Source organism: Gobius niger (assembly GCF_951799975.1).
Source record: "Gobius niger genome assembly, chromosome: 18".
NCBI lineage: Eukaryota > Metazoa > Chordata > Actinopteri > Gobiiformes > Gobiidae > Gobius > Gobius niger.
In genome coordinates, this window is record NC_136869.1 from 11502650 (window position 1) to 11524918 (window position 22269).

The 22269-nt window shown below is 41.2% G+C and overlaps 2 protein-coding genes across 3 annotated transcripts in view; both read right to left on the reverse strand.

The window, feature by feature from the left end:
* Positions 1-22269, reverse strand: part of nrros (negative regulator of reactive oxygen species) — a 326601-nt gene that overhangs the window by 261371 nt on the left and 42961 nt on the right. The gene's annotated exons all lie outside the window — the stretch shown is intronic.
* vav3 (vav guanine nucleotide exchange factor 3) overlaps positions 1-22269 on the reverse strand; it is a 107806-nt gene that overhangs the window by 73750 nt on the left and 11787 nt on the right. For both annotated transcript variants that reach the window (XM_079576020.1, XM_079576019.1), the window contains exon 2: positions 15059-15175. In XM_079576020.1, coding sequence (XP_079432146.1) covers positions 15059-15175 — 117 coding nt within the window. The remainder of the gene's footprint in view (positions 1-15058; positions 15176-22269) is intronic.

Below are 22269 nucleotides of genomic sequence, written 5' to 3' on the forward strand. Positions count from 1 at the left end.
TTCTTGAGTAACAATAAATACATCAACCAAAGAAAGAAAGAAAGAAAGAAAGAAAGACAGAAAGAAAGAAAGAAAGAAAGAAAGAAAGAAAGAAAGAAAGAAAGAAAGAAAGAAAGAAAGAAAGAAAGAAAGAAAGAAAGAAAGAAAGAAAGAAAGAAAGAAAGAAAGAAAATACAAAGACGCTCAATTATATAATAAAAGAGACTATAAAATGGCCAATCTTGCCTTTATAGCTGCTAAAAGAACTATCATGATTAACTGGAAAAAACGTAAATTTAACTGTTTCGCAGTCGACAAATGGCTGTATGAATTCTCTGATCTGTTGTCCATGGAGCAAGTTATTAATGGAGATAACATAACATTAAATTTTGAGCAACTCTGTAACATCACTGGTATAAGATAGGAAACCCTTTGAACACCCGGGAACCTATTTCTAGGGTCACCTTCATAAAAACATCGAAACATGCACATACGTACTGTTTTTGCTTGGACTATGGACCAATTCATTTTCTCTGTAGATAATGTTTAAGAGTGGAGACAATGAATAACAGGAGTAAGACGTCGGTACAACATTTGTGAATACTGTTAATACTGGAACTGAAGGAACTGAAGGAACCGCCTTCATCTAAGAGTGTGACATCACTAAACAATAGAACACATACGCAACTTCTTATCAAATAACATACTGTATCACCCCCACCCCTCCCACCCCAACTGTGTGGTTGTCTCTGTGGTGTGTATTTGTGGCGTATTATTATTATTTTTTGTGTGTGTCTGTTTTGTGCAGTGTTTATTATGACCATTGGAGGTCAAATTGACACTGAATTGTCTGTCTGAATTGTTGTCGTTGTTGTTTGTATCAACTTACTGTCCTGTCAACTTAAAAGAGTAATAAAAGAAAAAACTGTTTATAAAAAAAAATAAAAAAAAATAAATAAAAGAAAGAAAGAAAGAAAGAAAGAAAGAAGCAAGGAAAGAAGGAAGGAAGGAAGACAGAAAGAAAGAAAGCAAGGAAGAAGGAAATAAAGAAAGAGAAAGAAAGAAAGAAGAAGCAAGGAAAGACAGAAGAAAGGAAGAAAAAAGAAAAAAAGTGAAAGAAAGAAAGAGAAGGAAGGAAGGAAGACAGAAAGAAAGCAAGGAAGAAGGAAAGAAAGAAAGAAGGAAGGAAGAAAGAAAGAATAGAAATAAAAGAAGAAAGAAAGAAAGAAAGAAAGAAAGAAAGAAAGAAAGAAAGAAAGAAAGAAAGAAAGAAAGAAAGAAAGAAAGAAAGAAAGAAAGAAAGAAAGAAAGAAAGAAAGAAAGAAAGAAAGAAGTAGAAAAGGCACATACTGTAGCACTGCTCCTGAGGCTGCCCAACTTTTTATTTATATGTTAACCTTTTTTAAGCAATTGGTACAATATTTAGGCTTGTAATGAACGTTTTTTATGTATCTCACAAATATTACCTTTCAACAATTACCCGATAACAATTACATGTTTTACAGCCGTTATCTTTAAAAAGGGACTATCTCTCCCCCCATAACCCACTGTTGTGCCTTCACACCACAACCACAGTGTTGGAGGAGGCTGTTTCTCCACACGTGGAAGAAAGCTCTCCTCCTCTTCTTCTGAACGTGCCATTACCCCTACACAGATCTGAATACTCTCGAAGTCTACAGCGGTCTGAGGAGGTGCACTGCGGTGAGCTACTTCCTGTTCCTGTTTCCCGGAGCAGACTGGAGATGAGTCAGGCCCCAGGGGAGACACCAGGGCTTTCCGTCACATACGTGCACAAACGGAGCGATACAATGTCCCTATTGGAAAGGTCTGTGTGGCTTTTTTTCAAATGTCACATGTGCACAGATGCGCCGCTTTGCTAAACTCCGTGGTTGGATGGTGGCGTCTACTGACATTTAATGTCTTAGGTAAACACGCCACAATAACGACCATTGCATTGCTGCCTTTGCAAGAACAGTACAAAATGTTCAGCAGAGACCAAGGATTTCATGACAGAATTAGCAATGTTCTTCTTAGTTGGGACATTACGAATTCATTGAGCAAAGACCATTGACATCGCATCGATTAGACTGTCAATGTCAATTTTCAATATTTTCTTGTTATTTTTTGACTGTTTTGACGTGAGCCTCATTTATACACAACAAAGCAATCAATAGCATTTGCCCTTTTCAGTTCACACACCAGCAATCCCAATATGTCATTATCGCGCTGGTTAAGAGTGCACGGAAAGGGTCATCGCTGAAGTTATACTTGCTCAACCCGACTTGACTGCAATCAAAACTAAAATTTATCACATTTCAAAAGTCAAAGTGAAGCATTTTTACTCCTCTGATGTCTGCATTGGACATAAAGAATGTCCAGAAGAAATCCCAGATGTGCATAAAGATCAAAGCGCGGCTCTTGGCCTCAGTTTGGCGTAATAACCATGAGAAACACCTCCGACTGCAGAACTGTGGAGATGTGCAGCTGTCCGGCCGCCGAAGCAGACCGGCCCAGGGCAGGTGCCTTTGAACGGTCCGAGCACGTCGTAAAAGTCTGACGCAGATGGACGCAACATGGAAAGTAAATCCCCACTGTCTGAATTTGGTCTAAATCTATCAGCAGGAGACCACGGAGCGCTCCAGTGATAACAGGTGTGGTGCAGGACTTTGCGGGTCAATTTACCGGCAAAAAAGATAAATGTGCTTTTTAATAACATGATGCATTTAAACCAGTGTTCCCCAACCACATTTGGTAGGGGGTCCTTGGAATTATTTCAGATGAAAAAGAAGATGAAACTGAATTGTATTTCAATAAGACGCCTTAAAGTGATAGTCGAGAAGTTTAAATGTATTACAAATGTTATAAAATTTGCAAAATCAACCACCTGGTCTTGCATGTTAATGTAAAGTAAGTAATAGTATAAAATATGTATATATAAGTCCCTCCTTCCGGATCTCAGCAACTAATCAGAGTCTAGTATCCTCCCGCGTTGACCAATGAGACGAGCTTTCTCGGTGAACCAGCCTGTCAGGTCCAACCAGGAAGGGAGGGGGAGGAGCTTGATCGTTTACTTCTGAAAATTCTGTTCCTGCTCTCCTCCTTTTGCAATCTAAGAAGGGCTTTCCGTTTAAAGAAGCGAGGAATTTGATTGTTTCAAATTCCACTCTATCCTCACTTACAGACTATCACTTCAACCAAACACATTTTCTCCAGTTCGGCGTCACCCAAATCTAAAAGCTTCTCGAGAGCAAAAACGGCTAATTTGAAAGCTAAGACCTACAAAAGTCATTGAAACTTTCCTTTTTATTGCTGTTTTTATTGCTGCTTTTGTTGTTTTTCTATGCTTTTTTGTTGTGTTATTGTCGCTTTTTCATCACTTTTTAGTTGTGTTTTTGACGCTTTTGTTCTGTGTTTTCATCCTCATCTAAAGGATGCAGGCATCCAGGCATGTCCTAGTGGGACAAGGCCTCGTGGACGGCCCAGGACACGCTGGTGGGACTATGTCTCCGAGCTGGCCTGGTGTCGCCTCGGGGTCCCCCCAGAACAGCTGGAGGAGGTGTGTGTGGACCGGGAAGTTTAGGCATCTCTGCTGAGACTGCTGCCCCGGCGACCCGGCCCCGGATAAAGCGGAAGAAAATGGATGGATGGATGGATGGATCTAAATCTCATTCTTGTTTCTATTTTGATCTTTTTTTCAAGTAGTCAAACTGTTGAAAATGTGTTCGGTTAAGACCGGGGTTAGGAGGTTAGTGAGTCTTATTTTGAACCCAAAACACTACAAAAATAATCATAAAGCATAAAGTTTAGCTGATCATTTTTTAAATAACCAGCAACACCAGCATTATAAGGTGTACTTTGAGTAGAAATGAAAGACTTAAGGGGTACAGGAGACAACAAAGATTGGAAATGACTGCCTTAAACAATAAAACAAAGTGTTTACAAGCCTGTGTGTGCTAATTCCAAACGATCTATAACTGCCCTATATTTAACCTGGAAAGTGATATCTCTCTTACAGGTGCATCCTGGCCCTAACGGGACCCCATTATATATTGAACAATCTCCTAAAATATTATCAGGATTATAATAGCATTATAGCAAAAATATCTTTCCAGAAACCTCATCAATAACCTTGCGACTCTATATACCAAGCTGGGAAACCTTAACTAAATTTAGAATGAACTGGCATTCACTGACTGTAAACGACTACGATTTCACAAAGTACTTCTTGTATCAAAGCGCCCAGATGCTTGACGCTAAAAGTGTCCATAAAATCTCCTTGTAAAACCTCAACGCTTGGCCCAAAGATGCAACCCAAGCCCTCCATTACCTCGCCCTGTCATCTGATACCCGGGCCATATTGAAGGACAAAGGGGGTATGAGGAGGAGATGATTTCTGACGGGGCGGGGTCCAAGCTGCTCTTCGTTAAATTTATCACAGTCGACGGAGGAGCAAGACGCGCTAATCAATAATGCTTTTCTCTCCTCCGCTTCCTCTTGGTTTAATGTTACCCTCCCCCTCCGTTTTTGTGGCATTTTCAACCCCCCGCCAAAACAAAACCTGGACGACAGAAAGAGAGCAGAGACATGCAGCTTATATGGTATTTCAAATCAAAATTGAACAGCCAATACTAACAATTTGCACCTTTTTTCGGCATAGAAAGAGAAGCTTTACTGATCTGATCTCGAAAGTACTAAACTGAGGGGAGAAGCAAATGTAGAAGCACCATGCAAGCTAAAACTTGGCCAATTGTATATGCTTATAAATCTACAATGTCAGTAATAAGCATATTTAATCAGTACTAGAGACAAAGGATAATCTTTCCTGCTTTCTTTGGGAGCCTCACAAAACCGCAGGCAGTTTTGGAAAAGGAAGCAAATCTCGACAAAGGCTGACAAATTGTTAGCTTATTTGCTTATGAAATTAAACGGTTTCGCTTCTCAATCACCCATTATCAATCAAAATGTCTGCGGTAGTCAGCTATTCAGCACAGGAATGATAGCTTTGTAACTATTTCCAGATGCCTTTTCATTAAGATCCAGTTTTGTTGTGTTCTCTGTCTAGACATAGCAGTCTAGACATGTGAACAAAACGCCTTATCTATACAGTTTGATACTCACTAACAAACTGTGTGACTTCAGTAATCAATGTGAAATTAGTTTTCAATACAAAGGACTCACTCGTATTTCCAGTTTTGTGAGCTAATCTTTCAACCATACGAGCGAACTGTTAATTGAGCATCTTCAATTCTCAATGTCTAATCAGCACATATTTTCAAATTAAACAAAAGGAGGCATCGCTAGGTTAGTTGTGTCACTTGTCCCTTGCTTCAACTTGCTTTCAGTTTCATCAAAGGTTCAGATTTCTGGTTGAAAGTGTGGCCCATTGTGACTGGGGCGGTGTAAATGTGCGCTGATGAGGGGTGAATGGGACGCAGCTGCACGAACAGCAGCATCTTGTCTCTGATACAGTAAATGCAGGTGTGGCATCTCCCCCCTTGGCGCGTTTTAAAGGATGCTGCATTTGCATAGTCGGCCGAAGCGGTGTCTCTCGCAAGGTTATCGGGTTTCACGGCATCAATCATTCAGGGAGCGCTCCTGTCAATCTGCAGAGTATGGAGTCTGAAGGATGTCCCACCCGTGTTTTTGAGGATTTCAGAGAGGAATAACCACAAGCATTTCCCATATTTAACTGAAGTAAACACTGTGGCATTATTGTTAACTGCACTTGGGCGAGGGCTGGGCAATTAATCACAATTTTTCATCTAAATTGAAATCTCAACTCAATAATGGACATGGGGCTTTTTAATCATTAGGTCTCCGATGGCAGTAGCCGCACCTGGTTTGGAGTTTGGAGGAGGTAGATAGGAACGTGTGATGTTGAATTGTACTGGAGTAGAAAGCATTAATTTGATGATAACGGTAAGCATGCTAGCTCTAGGCAAGAACAAGAACTTTATGTAAAATGTTGGTTAAGAGGAGCAAAAAGTTTCTATTTGTATATGTTACCTGCAAAGTGTCTGTCAATATAACGGCGTAATCGCCAAAAAATGACTCAACTTTGATCTGAGTTCCCGTCAGATTTCACAATAAAGTCTTAAAAATCTTGAAAGAGTCCAAACTCCGATGAATGCAACACAGATACCCTGTCGGACCAATCCGGTTGAGGTATTAGGGCAGGGCAGTTCATCATAGGACTTCATCAGGTTTACAGCCATTTCTTAGGCAGAAACAGCTTAAACCTAGTTTTGGAGTTTGGATGAGATCAGGGGCGGACCTGGGTCCAGATCCGGACCTCCAGAGGCTTTAGACCGGACCCCAAAGCCTCTTCATCCTCTCAATATACTTAATATCTAAGGCTGAATAAACAATTATCTGAACAATTGTAACAACTTTTTAATATTATTACAATTGAGCAATTGTAAGAGCAATGGATGCATATGTCCGGACCTTGCCTACCCCTGTTTTTTCCCTCTTAGCCCCGGAACGTGAGCCTAATAGGTTGGCCTGTATGCCTGTATTTGCCCTGATATCACGCCTGAAGTCAACAATAATGCTGCAATTCACCTTGTATTCATACAATTTGACGTAAAGCCTGCTTGAACTATAAATAAACCACCCTCACACTTTTTTTCACCCGCGGACCTGGCAACCCTGCTGAGTAAGGACTACAGGTGTACTAAACACTCCAATTTCAGTGTATTTGTTTGAAATAAATTCTTATTAGCAATTATTTTCAATTGCTTTTTTAATACATCTGTGGGGGCCACAGTTTTAGGCTGGAGGGGTGCGGCCCGACTACAGCACGCTTCAAGCTAAAAAGGTTGGGAACCACTGGACTAGACAATGGAAAATGCGTGTGTGTTAAATGAAACTGGAGGAAAGACATTTGCTATTGTTTGAGCTGAAGTTTATAACATATGTCTAAGCTCATAAATCAGCAATCTGATAGCTGAGTATTTGTTTTTATTGTGAAAAATGAAAATCAAATTGAAAATCGAGATCAATATGAGGGGAAAAAAACAATAACAATACTGTATGTTGTTCAGCTGTGGTTTGAGACGAGTGATTGGCTAATAAGATCTCCGCTTGATCCAATCAGCAGCAGCATCACCCCAAAAGTACGTCCTCTTCACAAGTGAGTTAAGCCGGCGCCTTTCCAGATTGATTACCGCGCTAATGAAATCTGCGCTGTAATATCAGCACGGCTTCTGCCAGGTTTAAAAATTACGAATTGGAACGAAAAGCATTTATACAACGTGTGATTGCGCCACCTCTTGACTCCTGCTTCTGCTGTGGGACCACGTACAGCTGACTGCACATGAAGCACAGCTCATTTCCTCTGAGATTAGCAGATTTCATGTGTCGCACCGAGGTCACTGTGTCACTCCACATTTTTCCTTTTACTGAGCAGTTTGTCCAGTCATGTGATGCCTGTCAGGGTGAGATCATACATGAACCAGCTGATCTAAGGATGTCAAAAATAGCAGGGAATAAGAAGTGAGAGAATGAGTCAGAATTTGTAATGGATACAATTCAAGCAGTTAACTATAGGCTCATCATTAGTGGCGCTCTTGTCTTTGTATACGTTCAGTTTGGAGGAATACAATAGCAATAACAATATTAGGGTCGATTTAATTTTAAAGGGATATTTCAGGATTTTTGACATGGGCCTCATTTCCTAATTATCCAGAGTGTTGTTGATTTCTGGAGATTTTTTTTTCTAATTTTCATGCAGTCCTTATATTTTAAGACTTTAGTGACGCTAGGCTAGTGCTAGGCTAGCGCATGTCTATGGCAACTAGTAGCCTGCATTAAAAACCTCTTCAAAATAATGGGGTAGTCCTCCAAACGTTGCCATATCTGATTTGTAGAAAGCTCCTTCGTGAACTCCACGTGTAGTAATGCCGGCCGCAGGTAAACACTGTAGATCCGGCAACCAGGAAGCTGATGCAACTCAAAGTTCTTTTAACTGCAAAATGGTTATATTTTATTCAACAGACATTTATATGTGTAGTCTGGTGTTATAAGTGATTTGCCTCAGGTGCACTGTGCTTGGGTCAAACTGTTTTTAATGCAGGCTACTAGTTACCATAGACATGCACCACCTAGCATTGGCCTAGCACCACTAAACTCTTCAAATATAAGAACTAAATAAAAATATAAAAATCTCCAGAAATCAACAACACTCTGGATAATGAGGAAATGAGGCCCTATGTCAAAAACCCTGAAATATCCCTTTAAGGTCTATCTTGTTTCTGTTTATAAAAGCTGAAAGTAGCAATCAATGTATGAAGGGCAAATTGAGATAATTAAGGTTATGGTTTCCCTCGTCTCTAAGGATTGTACAGAAGCGTTTCCTCCGGGGCAAGAGCTGACTTGGAAGAAGAGGTTGTGAGTCTCTGTGGACGTAAATACATTTCACATAAAATAAAAGCTGACATATCGGTGATGCTCTGATCCGCTTGTACAGACATCATTGCCCAACTATCCCAAACTCTACCCATCTTCCCAGCTTCTAACATATCAGAACCGAGGACATGAAGTCACTTGTAACATTTCTGATGAAGAGATGTATCTGTGACCCCATAAGTTGTAAAAGCTAAATCTTATGACTCATGGGTGCACTTTTGAAAGACACAGGTAAAGTAACAGTTGAGTAGTTTTCCCCGTGTATGTATGAATGCAAGCTTGCTCTGCGCAGCCGGGTTTCTCCATTCCCCGCAGGAGGACAGATGTGTTAACCAGATGTTCGTGCAAAGCGCACACACGCTTGCTACATTTGTTTTGATGATTTTGTGAATGTAACATTGCGTTAGTCATTTACTCACATCTCTGTTCTCTGTGTTCAAATTCCAAACCAGATTTTTATCTCGGGGTGTTGTACTTTTGCCGACTGGATTCCTTTACTTCTCTTTTTAAAGTGCGGGAGAGAGAGTGATAAAAGCGATCCCATGTGACTGATGCAATATGTAGGTTCAAATTTAAGGAATTCCCCAGTATGTGCATAGTGTTCAGTTTGGAATTTTATATGTGCCAGACCAAAGGATCTTTTTATCAGCAGCAGGAGTTGGAGCTATGATGAAATTCGCAAAACTTCCAAAAACATTTATCTGCATATATATCTCTAACATGACTCATAATGCGAAATCATGTTCACCTAACGTCATCTAAAAAAAAAAAACCCTCTTCACTTCATGTAGCTTTGATTAACCGTGTTCACTTTGGTCGTTTTGTCTTCTACTTCTGAAATACTCCTGGTATTTAGAAAGAGCCAACTCAGAACATTAGACATCAATTGAAATCCTACAATGCAAAACACCGAAAAGAACGCTTTTGAACCACAGTTATGAAGAGTATTTCCACTTGAAGTTGAAGTATTATCTCTGCCACTTATTGTTTTCAATCACAGTGCAAATTGCCATGCTAGTATCAGCGCAGGCTCGAGAACAACCTGACTGAGGGTGCATTTAAAGGAGCAGGCCGCCGTTATTCCATACTGAGGTATGTTCTTACCTGAGCTTTGACGAGTTGATGTGTACTTGTCTGGTCTTGGTGCGTGCCCTCAGTCATGCACAGATGTTTTTAGCATTTGGCCTCTCCCAATGTATTCCAATAGCTCCAAACAGGTTTGAAGTTGGAAGCTACCACGGTCTTCCACGGGCACGCACAAAGACCAGACAGGTACGTATCAACTCGTCTCAGCTCAGGTAAGAATATATCTCAAGTATGAAAAAGCGGTGACCTATTCCTTTAAGGTATGTCCAAAAAAGACGCTTTTAAACCACAGTTATGAAGAGTAGGTCCACTTGAAGTATTATCTCTGCCACTTATTGTTTTCAATCACAGTGCAAATTGCTATGCTAGTGTCAGCTCGAGAACAACCTGACTGAGGGCGCATTTAAGTTTCAAAGGGGTGCTAATAGAGATCTCTCATTAAAATACATTGTGATGCAACTTAAATCGAGTGTGCAATCATTTCAGAACGGGGTTTCAGTGCACCCTTGCTCAGTCTACTTGGTAATCCACAACGATATATCATGGCATTTGAACTCCTTCTCGTCCAGCTTACAGTCCAGCGTGTTATTTTGATTGAATTCAGATCGAAAAGGTCAGAGGGGTTTGACAGCACGGTTTCCTAACTCCTCCGGTGGTCAAACACACAACAGGTAGAAACAGATTTCTGTCATGGGCATTTGGCCGCACGAAATGTCAGCATTACCTGTCGTTGCTGTGAGGAAAGACTGAACTACTGCCCCACTATGCTCACATCAAACTCTCCAGACACCAGTTCTATCATTCATTCACTGAGGTCATCTGATTTGTGTATCAAGTCCATGGGAATCCACAGGGAGATGTCTAGGCTGTGAGTCCAACCCCCAACCTCAATCTTCGCACTATAGTCTATTTTTGCATCCTTAGGACAAGCCAGTGATCTGACTTTCAGCAGCGTGGAAACACAGGCCCATTGAGATTGCTCACGGCGGCACTTGTTTCCACACAAAGCTATCAAAACTACAACTCCTACCAGCAAAACGCGCCCTCGTGATGTTTTATTCAACAGCTGTTCCTTCTGTCTATTTTTACACAAAAAAAGGGGGGCAAAAGCTTGCGGAGTGAAGTGCAGGTGAGTGGCGGTTTGGCCCTCTCCTCAGTCCATTAGCCCGGAGCACAGGCAGCCAGGCGGGGAATACGGAGCCCAACCCGCCGTCTAATTTCCCACGCGTTAAATTCACCGCGCGCTTCACTCAAGAGGGCCATCAAAGTGTTCTGCCCCAGCGATCCCACAACCTCGGCCGAAATCCACGCTGAGATGAGACCACAATCTTAATGTTGGAGAGTCTGGGGGATTGCTAGCCTGGCTAACACCAGACTAAAATCACAAGTGATATTTAGTCTGGGGACCACCAATTCATTTTCTCGTAGGAGAGGTGTGGTTTACGATCGTCCATACTCGTTTATTGGGCGATACGAAAAAAAAAAAAAAAAGTATCTTGCGTCTGCACGTAGCCATGGCCAATCGTATCATCGTATGAGATGACGTATGACGTACCCGCTGTAAACTTTTGAATATAAACTATTTAGAACAAGGTCTAAAGCTTGATCAAAAAATACCATCGTGTCTGCTGCTGTCACGTTGGATCCGTAAATAATAAAAAACTTTTTTTTTTATTATCCGTAAATAAACTACAAGCTTCCATATATCGAATAGCGCGTCATCGTCTTGCCGTCCCTCCTCGCTCTGTGATTGGTTCCCAAATCCACCGGAGATGTCGGCCATGGTCCCCAGGCTGTTGTGCAGTTCGAAATAATTCGAGCGCACACAGCAGCCTGGCGTTAGCCAGGTTAGGGGATTGCAGGATTTGGTAAGATAAAAGACAACTTAATGTCATATTCAATCTGGCAGCAGAGATCATGTTTTTGTGTATATATCCACTGAATGTTTCACTTCTAATTATAATAATGGCTTATATTGCACCCGGATCTGACTATTAGCTGCATGTCTCTCCCTGCCCTTCACCCCCTTCCAAATGACTCAATACTAAATGAAGAAGTTGGGCCATTTTAATGTTCTCTCGCCCTTTATATGTTCTTTAATTAGTCTTTCTGAGATCACTGAATTTTCCCATTTAATCTTGCACAGCAGGAGCCGCAAAAGGCCACAATCCAGCTCTTTTCTCTCTGAGCATAGAAGTAATTACCTATTATTTCACATGTGAGAGCCCTATACATATTGATAATGAGCAGTTGGGCCTTATTAGTCTTTTTAAGCACTCCGTAATGGCAGTAATGTAAAACTAAGAATAATTGAACATCTACTTTCAACACATTTGGGTCGAATCAAATGAAAAGACTTTCTCTAGGACAAGATCTGGCCTCCGGTTGACTCGCATGCTTTTGTAATCGACAATACGCTCACATTTACCGACTCATTCAGTGCTGGAACAATTTTAGACTTTGTTCATTTTAAATAGAAACTATTTAATTAGATCTTTAGTAACATATTCATTTCAATGGTTCAGACATGTTTTACACCCAGTTTACACACAATTTAGTCCTCATTTGATTTTGATGTGGGCCTGGTTGTACTTGAAAGTCAATATGTTATGGTAAGTGGTCTTTTTGCAACTCACATTAGGCACTCAAAGGCAAAGAGGGGGTACTAGGTGCAAAATGCTTGAGAAACGCTGATATCTTACACCCGCAAAACAACAGCTACAGTACAACAAGTAAGTCATAACAGGCAAGCATTATAGATAGAGCCAGCATCTTTGAAAATGCCCATATGTGGTTGTGTTTGAAGCAGCCAGAGGGAGAAAAATACAGAACTTTCTCCCATTTCGACACCATAAAGGGACAATACGGAGTTTAAAAATGTTAAAACTAAGTATGTTCCTCCCCCTACATGTTCCCGTGATGTCCTAAGGTGTAGAATGAGCTCAGACCTGTTCACCACAACTGCCTCTAAAATCCTGCACTGTCACTCAAAAAGGTGTTAATTCGGGTCCGAAGTGCTCTCATGCATGAGCATAATGAAGGTGCAGTTACATGTATGACCTGAGGTGGCAGTAGTGAGTATGAAATGGCCAACTTGGAACTAGCGTCTTTAACAAATGCTGAATTCTGAATATTTTTTTCTGCTGAATAAAGATACAGAGACATGGAGATGAGCAAAGTGGTTCAACAGCCCATAAATACAAACAAAATGGACAATGCTAACCAGGAAGTATGCTAACATTAGCAAAGCAATGCAGACGAGTGCTGTTTTTCGCTTCTACTGAACAATTTGCTGTGAAAAAACAACCATAAAGACCCAAATTAGACTTGACTTTAGTGGTGTGTGATACATATGTTTATAGTCTGCCATAAAACGGCTAAAAAGAGGGAAAAATTATGATTCCAATGAGAAGTTTTCTTCCCCCTCGGCTAGGCCACGCCCCCTTGAATGACACGTTGTGCGAGAAACAACATTTCTATTAGCTCCCGTTGAAATGGAATCGAGTTTGCTCACTTTTGACCAAGACATGGTTGACAACATTTTGATTTCAGGAGGCAAAAGAAGAAGAGAGAGACCGCATGATTCATCAGCTTGCTACAACCATTTATGCAGGAGACCATTTCCTTTTGAAGCAACGAGGGAGGCATTTGAACATGACCTCAGTCCCATCAGAGGTGTTTCATTTATATCGGGCCGAGGCAAACGGAAACTCTTCTGTGGTCAGATGAGTCGAAATGACAAAAGCACAAACTTAGCAGGCCAGGACAGACACCACTTGGGATAGATAATAGACCAAGATTTTTTCTCTTTCTATTGTACAGCTGCAATTTGCATCAAACTTATTTTCACATATATAGGGATGAGGATGGATTATTGCATAGATAGACACAATATATTCAAACCCAACATGCTACGTCCCGACTCGGCATCACCCTCCGGTTTTATTGCAAGCCATTACTATAAAAAAACTTCATCATGCAGTACTACCAAGAAGAGGAAGATTACACCTATACTCCACTCATAAATCTGCTATATCTCTTCATATCTCACAGAGGGCAAGACCTTGTCATCTTACGGCGGCTCCATATCATGTTCACTGGTCTGTTATCCGTCTTACTGCCGCCCCGTCGCTGCTCGGGGGCTGGGCCTTCTAATTAAACCTTAGAGGGCCTTCACGGGGGCAGCAGACACAGCAGCGTGACAGAGGAGGCCTATCAAAGAAGTGGACCCCAGGCCAGACTTCAAACCCTGCATAAAGTCACTGTAACAGGGCAAAAAAAAGGCTTTAATAAGAGGAAGCTATTAAAGTGCTTGCTCACGCTGCTTACTTCAGCACTGACAGTGGGATCAGGGCCAGCGAGGGGAGCCCCAGACTGCAGTTATTAGTGTATATGAAGACAGTAATAACACAGAGACGGTGTTTACAAATGCTATGGCGGATGGCAAAATGAAGAAATATGAAACAATGCCAATATGTGAGGAAACGGGCAAGTTGTATGATGTGATGGAAGTTATGCTAGGGTCAAAAAGGGAATAGCACTACTGGACTGGTGTCAAGCAGAAATCCAGCTTTGACTTTCTGGAAAGATCCACCTATGATTCAAGAAACTATTTGCAATATTACCACTAGAGGTGGACCGATATATTGGGCCGATATTTGGGAGTTAGATCATCCTAATCCCCAACCTAACCACTAACTTTATGATCTAGGGCCAAAAAAATATCGATATCTCGATATCTCATGGGCCCGAATGAGAGGCTACCCATTTGGAAAGAGCGAAGTCATGGCTTTAAAATGAGTCCATGCTGCATGTCATTTTGAAGCACAGATCCTGGAGAATGTAATGGCTGATTTAGTTTTAACCTCTGCAATTGTATTTTTGATCATCACGTAGGGCTGTCACGATAATTACTATATCGACTTATCATTAAATAAATATCATCTAAACTATATATTTTTGGGCTCGATATTTATCGTCTATACATTTATTAGCATCCCCCTCAATTCTCTCTTTGTAAAACTTTGATTTCCAACTCAAGCAAATGGAGCTACATTATATTTCATGTTTATTGCAGCTTGTGTGGGCATCTTAGGATATGATTATGCACTTTTAGAACAAAGGTTTACTGTCTTTATATGCCTGAGAGTTGACAGTATCGAGAATCGTTAGTCAATAATATCGTTTATCGCGATACTTTCCTGCCTCAATGTATCGAACTTCAAATTTGTTATCGTGACAGGCCTATCGCCACACAAAATGCTGTGGCTAGCAACCGGATGCTAATGCTAACGGCAGGATACTAATGCTAATGGAAGCTAATCAAAGCTGAGACAGAAACTATGATTGGATTATCTAAAGTAAAGTAAAATCAGCCACTGCAAAAATATTGGTCAATAATATCAGCCAAGCATCTCAGCAACGGCCAATAAAAATCACCAAAAATCGGCCTCAGCCTTAGAAAAACCCATAGCTGACGACCTCTAATTAGCACTACTTACTTTTTCAACTAGACTACCTTAACTTGAGTACAGTGTTGGAGTGCTTCTTCCATTTGTAGTGTAAAAGACTGTGCTGTTCCTACCTTTCCGAAGTTCCTGACGTCGAACAGGTCAAAAGCCTCGAACAGCTCGCTCTTCTTCATCCCAAAAGTGTCGCTGCAGGTAGCGAGGAACGTCCGGATGTTCTTCAGGCAGAGGAACTGTGGGGAAACAGAGTACACTTTACGTTTCATCATATTTAAATCACCTTTTCAGCGAGGTGATGAGTAGCATCTCTAATTGCTCATGATGAATTGAGATTCCGAAGTCTCACTGTCAGTGGTACCTTCATACTGCAGTTCCCTTCAGAAACTCTTATCCTAACACACTCATATTCACCCCTTGTAATAACGCCATTTCCCCCCAAAGAAGCCTGTGTAATCTTTGTTCATTGCTGAGTGGCTCCGCTGCCTGCTGTTTCCCTGTAGTTGGTTTTTACAGTGCTGCGTAATGAGGACACGCTGCTAATGACACTGTGGAATAGGCGTCTCTAAAAGATACATGAGTCCGTGTTTATAGGCACTGTGGGGGCATTCATTTATATACACGGCATCCTGTTGAAATGGGGCAACATAGGAGCCTTTAATTAGGAGGCTCCGTAACAATGCGGCGGCACAGAGGTCCCCGAAGTAACCATTGAAATCAGGCGTCCAGAAGAACAGTCAAAGCAAATGGGCTCCTCTCGCATTTGTGGATTTTTCACATCTGTTTTTTGAATTATTGAACGATTTTTTATTTTTTTTTGCAACGCGGTGCCAGTGCGATATGTTATGCCGTCTCATCTCCCTGACGCCTGACGGATCTGCTGTCAGAAGTTTGATTCGAAATGACTTTTATTTAAAAAAGAGAGTTTAGAAAAAGGCACTTGCTATTACGTAAAACCCATGAACAAGACTATCGGATTTACTCCCATGGTCTGACATCTACCTAAGCTTCACTCTGTCCCCTAAGCAATGTGTATCACCAAATCATCGTTACTGCAACGTCAGAAGCTCCAATATTGTTTTGCAAAATCACTGAGATTTTTCATCTGACTGAGCTTTACATGCTTTATCAAACACAACCCAAAACAAACACACGCAGTAAAAATGTGCAAAAGTTCAGTCTGTTTATTCGACACAATTTGATTAACCTCTTAACCCCCACCTGAACTGTGCACACTTTCTCCAGTTTGGCTTTACCCAAATCTAAAAGCTTCTTTAAAAAAAAAAGCATCAAAATGTGAAGAACAAAAATGTGGCGGAAACATGACCAAAAGCAATGACAAAAAGCGATCAAAACGCGACAAAAGTGACCAAAAAGTGACGCAAAAACGTGCCAAAAAAGTAGCAAAAATTGACAAAAACACAACAAAAAAGCAACAAAAAACAATGAAAAAGAAACAAAACCTTTATGCGAAAACATGAGAAAAATGTGAAAAAAATGAGCTGAAAAAAAAAGCTACACTCACTTTTGTAGGTCTTTCAAATGAGCCGATAGACTGGCGAATAACCTGTGACCTTTTAGATTTGGGTAAAGCCGAACAGGAGATAATGTGTTCAGTTGGGGCGGGGGCTTTTAAAGGGGGGGGTTATCATGTTGTGTGTGTCATTCCCTGCTGAAAAACATGCCTCCAGTGTTGCTCAGACTGTTTCATGTATTGAATTTCTTGCCAGCAGCCATTTTCCTGCTGTTTTGCTGGAGGGGACGAAGCTCCGCCTGGGGATGAGGCCCCTCCCACATTCTCCTCCTCAGTTCAGCCCACAGCACCCGCCCCTGCAGACTTAGCTTTTCATTTATCATTTTAAATACTTTTGTAAGAAACCCATGGCTTATGTTGTCTGTACTTTGAGTAGCATAGTTATGCGAGTATGCTATAGATGATACTATATGCCTGGAAAAAAAAACTGATACCGCACCTTTAATGGTAATACATTTAAAAGATAATGGTGTGTAATGTGTTTAATGGTTTAGTAAGTCATTAAGTCATTCTGCAGCACTAATATCTAATAATGCTTATTCTGCCATAGCAAATCTGATCACTGCTGCTGCTTTATGCTATCACTAAGATACTATCTGCATAGACAGATACATCACATGTAAATAAGCCACCTCTATGGTCTGGAATACCTATTTTGATGTTTATTAATGAACTTTCTAATCACTGTCGGTCCCTAATGCATTCATGTAACACCATGCAAATTTCTATATGACGTATACCTGTATATGATAAAACATGCGTGGTCTGCAGCTTCACAGTGTAATTACATGAAGCAGCGCCTTCAGAGGAGAAAACTGCATCCAATAATCAATATGGCCCGGCAAGTTCAACAATAAACATGGCCGAACAACACCGCACTGCACAGCCTTAAAACGCTCCAGTATCGTAACTATTCTTCAATACTATGTGCAAATAAAAATGTAAGTGCTGGAGTAGTAGCCAAATGTCAAAGCAGAAAGGAAAGGCAGTCTTCCTGTGGTTTGTCCAAAAGGAGGGAGCCAAAGGATGTTGATGAAAGAATTGTGTCAGGAAATTCTGCTTTTGACGCATCCCCGGGATCGGCTCCAGCTTATGATGTCATCACTAGTGGTCCGCTATTTTTTACTGATTTTAAAGCATGGAAATTGACGGGAATTAAGTGTGTATTTTTTAGATAGAATTCATTCAATGCGGTGCAGCGAGAACAAGTTATGTGGAAATTACACATTACTTTTATCATAGCTTTAAAGTGATAGTCTGTAAGTTTGCAAAATAAGGAGAGATAGAGTGAAATATGAAAGCAAACAATCAAATTCCTCCCCTCTTTAACCAGAACCTTCTTAGTTTGCAAAATGAGGAGAACAGGAACAGAATTATCAACAGTAAACAATCAAGCTCCTCCCCTTCCCCTTCTGATTGGACCTCGTCTCACTAGACTCTGATTAGTGATTGCTGTGATCCGGGAAGGAGGGACTTTACAAAAAATATTAAATATACTGTATATTATTTCTTACTTAACATGAAAATGCAAGACCAGGTGGACGATTTCGCACATTTAATAAAATGTGTAATACATTTTAACTTCCAGACTATCACTTTAAAGGTTAATTGCAAAATCTGAGGTCATTTTGCTCCGAGAATTTAATCTAATATCTTAAAATGCAGGCTCAGATGCGACTAATTTGGTCCCGGAGATCTGCAAAGTCACCCAACGTCATTACCAATAAATGTATTCCTCCTTTAATGCTGCATTGAATTTTAAGAAGCAAAACAAGGTCAGACAGTGCTGCAAGTAAACGGAAAGAAATGGAAGGGGCTTTGTGGGGGAGTGGAGCTCAAAACTGCAGTAAATTAGCTGCATGTTATCAGCCATATGTACTTCTCTCTGATTCACAAGTTCAAAATTGCTCAAGAGAGTTGTAAAAAGTCAGCTATGTTTTCCCCCTGTTTGAAATAGAACATGCAATACGGTGTCATGAGTTTCTCCTGTTCCTTCATCTTGAGCAAGCCGCCTAAACAGGAAGTGAATTGCGTTGGCTATTTCTTACAGGGTATAGCGTTGTTGTAAGTAAGTTTGATCACATACACTCCCTGCGCTAATAACTTTTGACAAGCTGTGAGAAAGTAATTCGCTCGGTGTCACCTCCGAAACCAAAACCATGTCTGAAAAATTCAGGAAGCCGAGCAGCCCAGGTGCTTTATTCATAACACTGCTTCACCTCTGCGCTACAAAGGAAGATCACATTTGTCTCGGAGGCACACACATGTCCATGCATCAAACATGAAACGGCCGCACTCTCCAATTGAATTAGATCCTGCAGATGGCTTCACAAGAGACTCGAGCCTCCAGCCGATAAGATAAAGCACAGCGGAGAGACTGGCAGGATACCAGTGGAAGCTGGCTGAATAATATTGGATGTTTACACTTGCTTCTTTTATCGCAAAACCACATCGTGTCGGCTCAGTGTCTTGGTTGTCCCAAAGGACCACCCTTGCATTATCAAAGGGAAGCAGCATCACATAGACAACGTTATCTACTGAATGAAGATGGCACTAAGGGAATTGTACAAACAAGAGCTATATGAAGCAAAAAGTCCGCTCAAGGCATTTGCTGTCTATATTTTCACCCGGTTCAAGGTTTAGTGTTGAACCTTGAGGAGTGTGTTTTCATTGTGCTACCGATGGTCGTTAATGTGGTTAATATAATGGAGTTCTGACAGTTTTACAAGCAATTAAATGCACCAGCTGATGGATGTAGTGAAAGTGTCAAAGCTGTTCATGAAGACACTGCATGAGACGATGGAAATGTGGGGCACGAGGTCATGGTGTGGCAAATATATAAAGCATGCTCACAGTATTATTTGTTTTCAAGGACATGTCAAGCATATGTATTTTTCAAAGGTCTGGGGTCTCTTTCCAGTGGCAAGTTTTAGTGTACTTCATTTGTGCTAAACCCACATCCATTGTAAACCTATTGTGCACTTGAATTGACATGAGTCTTGGAAAATAAGAACAAGTCATCCATAAAATATGTAACAAAATTCACTATGCATATTTAGCTGTAACATTGGAAGCGTCCAGGTCGTCTTGACAACACGGGAAAGCATGAGTGTCTTGTAAGACTTCCCTACAGCTGTTCTGGACACTTTAGCGATATTTGCTCTTATACAGGAGGTCATGACTCATTTCGAATGGGAAAAGTTACTGCACTAACCCAGTCGTTTGTTTCAACTTGCGTTTATTTTGCTAAACCAATTCAACACAGTATGTTCCATTGAATCAAAAAACATCAATTCGTTTTTGTTCCTCAATTTGTTAATTAATACCAAAATAACACTGCCTTTTTACTGAATTCAAGAACTCAGGACTGAAACTAGACTTTTGCATAACAATGTGTTTTGCTGTGTTAGCAAATACAAACCATTCAAACTGGAAAATATAAAAGAAGTTCTTCATTTTCTAAAACAAATTGCCTGCTTTTTATAAGGTAAATGAATGTGGGTGTTTGGGTCGTGATCCCAACAGCGCTGTTTATAAAACGAAACAGCACTTAATCCTTCACAAATATACACAACATTACCAACGCTCCTAAACCTCAAATCACCTCTTTGTAGTTTAGTATTGGCTCAGCAGTATCTCTCTTTCTGACTCGGCTGGAATTAAACAGGCTTATTAAACAGTCGAGTCTCCAATCCCACCTGTGCACTTAATCTCCAATGCCAAAACATATAGAATGAAACACTGACTTTCCAGTATGACATGCAGCATCCTCATATGAGCTGCAGTCGTGATATGTGTCTGCAATAAGTCTGCCCCTTCTGCTTATGTATTCAATGATACAAGTCGGAGCTCCATAGCAACAAGCTGTAGTCGGTTATGGGCCCCGCGAGCATTATGTGAGGCTTAATGAAATCACGCTCTTGCTCTTCAATAGTTATGTTTTGTACTGGGAAGGAGGTCAATCAGAACAATGCAAAAAAATGTATTCTGTCTTGTTGTAAATGGCATTTGTCCAATCAGAAATGTCACTGGATGCAATGCTTTGGGTTGCCAGATCCTAAGGCCAGAGCCAATTAGCAACCTGGAGGACAAAATGACCTGCAGCTTTCTATTGTTTTCATCCACTTCATGGTATATATTGTATGTTTTTTCAGACCACATTTCAAAATACAGATTCAAGGGCTGGTCTTCCAACAGCGTCGCTCAAGACGAAGTTGGAATCTCGTGTGGCGGTGCTTTCGCTGGCAGCCTGAGGTCAATGCTTAGAGAAAAAGCCTTAAAGGGACTATACAGAGTTTAAAAATGTTAAAACTAAGTATTTTCATTCCCCTACATGGCCCAGCCATGTCCTAATGTGTAGAATGAGCCCAGACCTTTTCACTTTTGCACTCTCACTCAAAAAGTTGTTAATTCGGGTCTGAAGTACCGTCATGCACGAGCTTGATATAGAACCTGCAGCTACGCATAAGACCTGAGGTGGCAGTAGAGAGCATAAAATGACCAACTTGTATCTAGTCTCTTTAAGCCTTATAGTCGTAAAGGTTTTATAGCTTATTTTTATCTTAATTCTGTGTCATACTGTATGTTTTATGTTGCACGATTCTACCAAAAAAAAAGTTTGTGAACCTGTTCTCAAACCATGGCAATAAACACTACTCTGATTCTGAAAAGGGGGGCGGTTGAGGTGCTGTGCTACAAACAGTGCTCAGTACAACGAGCGCTTGCTGTTTCCTCTTCTTTACAATAACATATTCACATCACGCACAGGCTCGTGCATCTTATTAAGCTCGCAGGACAAACTAAAAACGATTTCTCCCACTGTGAGTTAAACACTGTCCAGCTCCCGAATATATCAATGGGCCAGTGTTTGAAGAGTGCAGGGGCACACGCCGCAGAAACATAATCAAAACACAAGCATGTGTGTGGAAAATGTCCCAGTCTGGTACGGCCTGTTGTAGGAAAAGCTTGGGGAGGGACCACTGCTATGGGAGTCTGTCCAGCTCCGGTCAGTGTCCAGTCCACTTTCGGCACCTGGCATGAAGCTGAAGATTTCACATAGCAACCTCTTTCTGCACAAAAGTCTAGTTTACAGTCTGCTTGTAGAAACGCAACATCGGGCCCTGTGTGTTTAAATCCCAAAACACAATAACTTCACGTTGCCACCTCGTAAGCAGAGTCATAACATCTGTCCTCACTAACAGATCGCCGTCCGTCCCAAAGCCTTCGTCAAAGCTTAGAAATCTGAAACACATGCGTCAGTGTCAGTGTGAAGTCTCCGGCGGTTAACATTACATGCATGGAGCTCTGTCCAACTGCTGATGTAATACTGAGCACGCCCTTGATCTGGAGCAGCGCAAGTCTTTAGCCTGAACTAACACATATTTTAACAATCCCAGGGATCAGGTCACAAGTTCGCGTTCGTCTCGGGACAGGAAAAAGAGCCGGACGATGGGGAGGGGGGGATGTGCTGACTATGGCGATAAACTGCACACTCCACTCGTCCTGAGCTAAGGGTCATCCCATGGAGAGACAAACTGTCAGACACTTATCTTAATGGACAACAGTGAGCATACCAGCAGTCAGTGAGTCGGTGATCCCCATGCACCGCGCTGGTGGATTTTACATTTCCAACGCTTTTGTTTGAAGTTGCCTGAAGTGTGAAATCTCCTGTCAGTTTGAGAGGAAAATGTCTAAGTACATCCGCTGCAGGCTCTTCCCAACACGACTTTATCACCTCTTATAGATAATCACGTTTAAAGGGAAGCCTCCTCCCATCAAAGAGAGCCTCAGCAAGTA